This window comes from Agrilus planipennis, unplaced genomic scaffold, assembly GCF_000699045.2.
Source record: "Agrilus planipennis isolate EAB-ADULT unplaced genomic scaffold, Apla_2.0 scaffold417, whole genome shotgun sequence".
NCBI classification, from domain to species: domain Eukaryota; kingdom Metazoa; phylum Arthropoda; class Insecta; order Coleoptera; family Buprestidae; genus Agrilus; species Agrilus planipennis.
Window position 1 is genome coordinate 40,255 of NW_020439083.1, and position 2,245 is coordinate 42,499.

At 32.4% G+C, this 2,245-nt stretch overlaps 1 protein-coding gene across 1 annotated transcript; it reads right to left on the reverse strand.

The window, feature by feature from the left end:
• Positions 1–793: 793 nt before the first annotated feature.
• On the reverse strand, positions 794–1,277 carry LOC108742902. Its single transcript, XM_018478261.2, has 2 exons — positions 1,100–1,277; positions 794–1,040 (listed from the first exon to the last, which is right to left on the reverse strand). The coding sequence occupies exons 1-2, from the start codon at positions 1,221–1,223 to the stop codon at positions 892–894; spliced, it is 273 nt and encodes a 90-aa protein (XP_018333763.1). The 5' UTR covers positions 1,224–1,277; the 3' UTR covers positions 794–891.
• Between the last annotated feature and the right edge of the window lie 968 nt (positions 1,278–2,245).

The following is a 2,245-nucleotide window of genomic DNA, read 5'->3' on the forward strand; positions in this document are numbered from 1 at the left end:
ATATAATGAAATAGAATAAAAATACTTACAAAAGAGCAAGTAAAATTGTAAAATTCTTACTTTTAAAATGGCGATGAGGAATGTCTTCTTTCATAGATGCATAAAATTCATAGAAACATCTATTACGCCGAAAATTTAATTTATTCTGCAGATAATTGCGAAAAATAATAATATACAGTATGAGTTAATCAATCTAACCTTTCGAGATATTACACGTAGAAAAAAATTAACTCGACAAGTTGAATTTAAAAGACGCAAACAAAACATCCTACCCCTACGAACGGCTATGCACTTATAATGCACCAAACGTGTCTCAAGCTTGTCGCCAAATTGCGATAGCTACTGCACGAAGCACTGATGACGTAGGCAAACGCCAATCAGAAGCGTCAAATCTGATGTCAGCGAGGGTTTAACCAATCGCGTACCTAGTTTCGTCCCCGTTTTACAGAATTGAGCTAAATGTGTTTTTTGCTTCGTGAGAGTTCTATCGCCTGACCACTACTCTAAACATAACGGAATACACGAGCGAGAGACACTGGAAACTTAAAAAGGGAGCATTACAGAAGAAAATAATGCTACTAAATTGAATTACGGATGTTCTGGTATATAAATTATTCAAAGATGAGACAAAGACCTACTTCAGAAATAAAACCATAATATTAATAAATACCATGTATTATCAACCGCAATCTGACTGATTCATAAATACACAAAATAACGTACTTATTTTACAATTATTACAATTTAATCATTAGCAAATAAGTATGTATTATTTCTGTGGTTTAATTTATACGTAATTAAATCAGAAGATTTCTTAGTTAAATAAACTCTACTTATTATCGTTAATTTATCTAGTTTAGTGATCTTAAACTACACATTATGACAAAAATGTTAAATTTGTGCGAATTGCATACTTTGCCACAAATGACCATTTTTTATCGCCTCTTTTATTTTATTCCAGGTTGAATTGACATGTGCCTTCCCCAAAAAGATCATCCATTTACCCACATTGTCTTCTTCATCATCATCTTCATTTTCATCAACGTCGTCATTTTCTGTGTTGTTTCTTCATTTATTTCATCATCATTATCATAAGCCTATTGATTATTTATAGCCCAGAGCCATGGCGTTTCAGATTTTAATATTTCAGTTGGATTGAAGGTACAATCATTTACAACTTTCTTTCGACGTATATCATATCTAAACAAATATTTACTGTTCATGATTATTTCAAATAATTGCTGTTTATCAGATATCACTGATACGTCGATGCACTTTATTAGTCACTACGCAATGCAAAATAATCAACTGTTTCTCTAATTCATGGTAGGTACATAATATACATATCTGCGCTCCCTTTTATTATGTGTGACATAGTGGGAATAAACTAGAAATGATAAAGATGGTAATAACTTCTTGCTTCTTATGTCATTATAAACTATCTCTAAGGGGGCCAAGACTTATCCAAACAGACAGAATTTTTATTTTTTTTTTATTTACCAAGCGTTGGAAATGTGGTGTTACATACGAATGATGAGGATACCGTGGATAGAGAAGACTAGAAATGAAGAGGTATTAGAGAGAATAAGAGAACAAAGGACTCTATGGAAGTTAATAAAACAAAGGCAAGATAGGTTGGTAGCACAACTTCTCAGCCTTGAAGGTCTACTTAGAGACATTTTAGAGGCAGAAACAGGAGTTAAGAGGAATAGCGGTAGACCTAAATTAGATTATTTTTCGCAAATAGTTAGGGAAATGCGAAAATCAGGATAGGAAAGAGTGGAGGTACGTGTCCAACCAGTCTTAGGATTGATGACCTTATTATGATGAGCAACAAAAATTTTAATTTATTGACAGTGGAGAAACGCGTTCTGTACGCCTGTTTTAATTAATACAATTGACTGGAAAAAATAAATACATTCTTAAAATACTGGTTAATATAAGTGGTACCTACCTAGTTATTCAATAGCAGCTGTATTGCAAAAATTATAGAGCGTTTTTATTTAATGATAGAATTATTCCTATTACCTTGTTCAAATCCAGACTGAGTTTTTGCGATTTTTCTCTTGATCATTGCTAAATTACATATCCAAGAAAATTGCACTCCCGGAAGAAGAATATCATGTACACCAGGGGGGAAACAAACGTGCGTCTTACAGAAAAGCAAACTGGTAATAAAATAATGATTTTCAGCTCTCTTTCAATCGATGTCTTTCGATTTGATTTTTTATTTTTTTTTTTATTT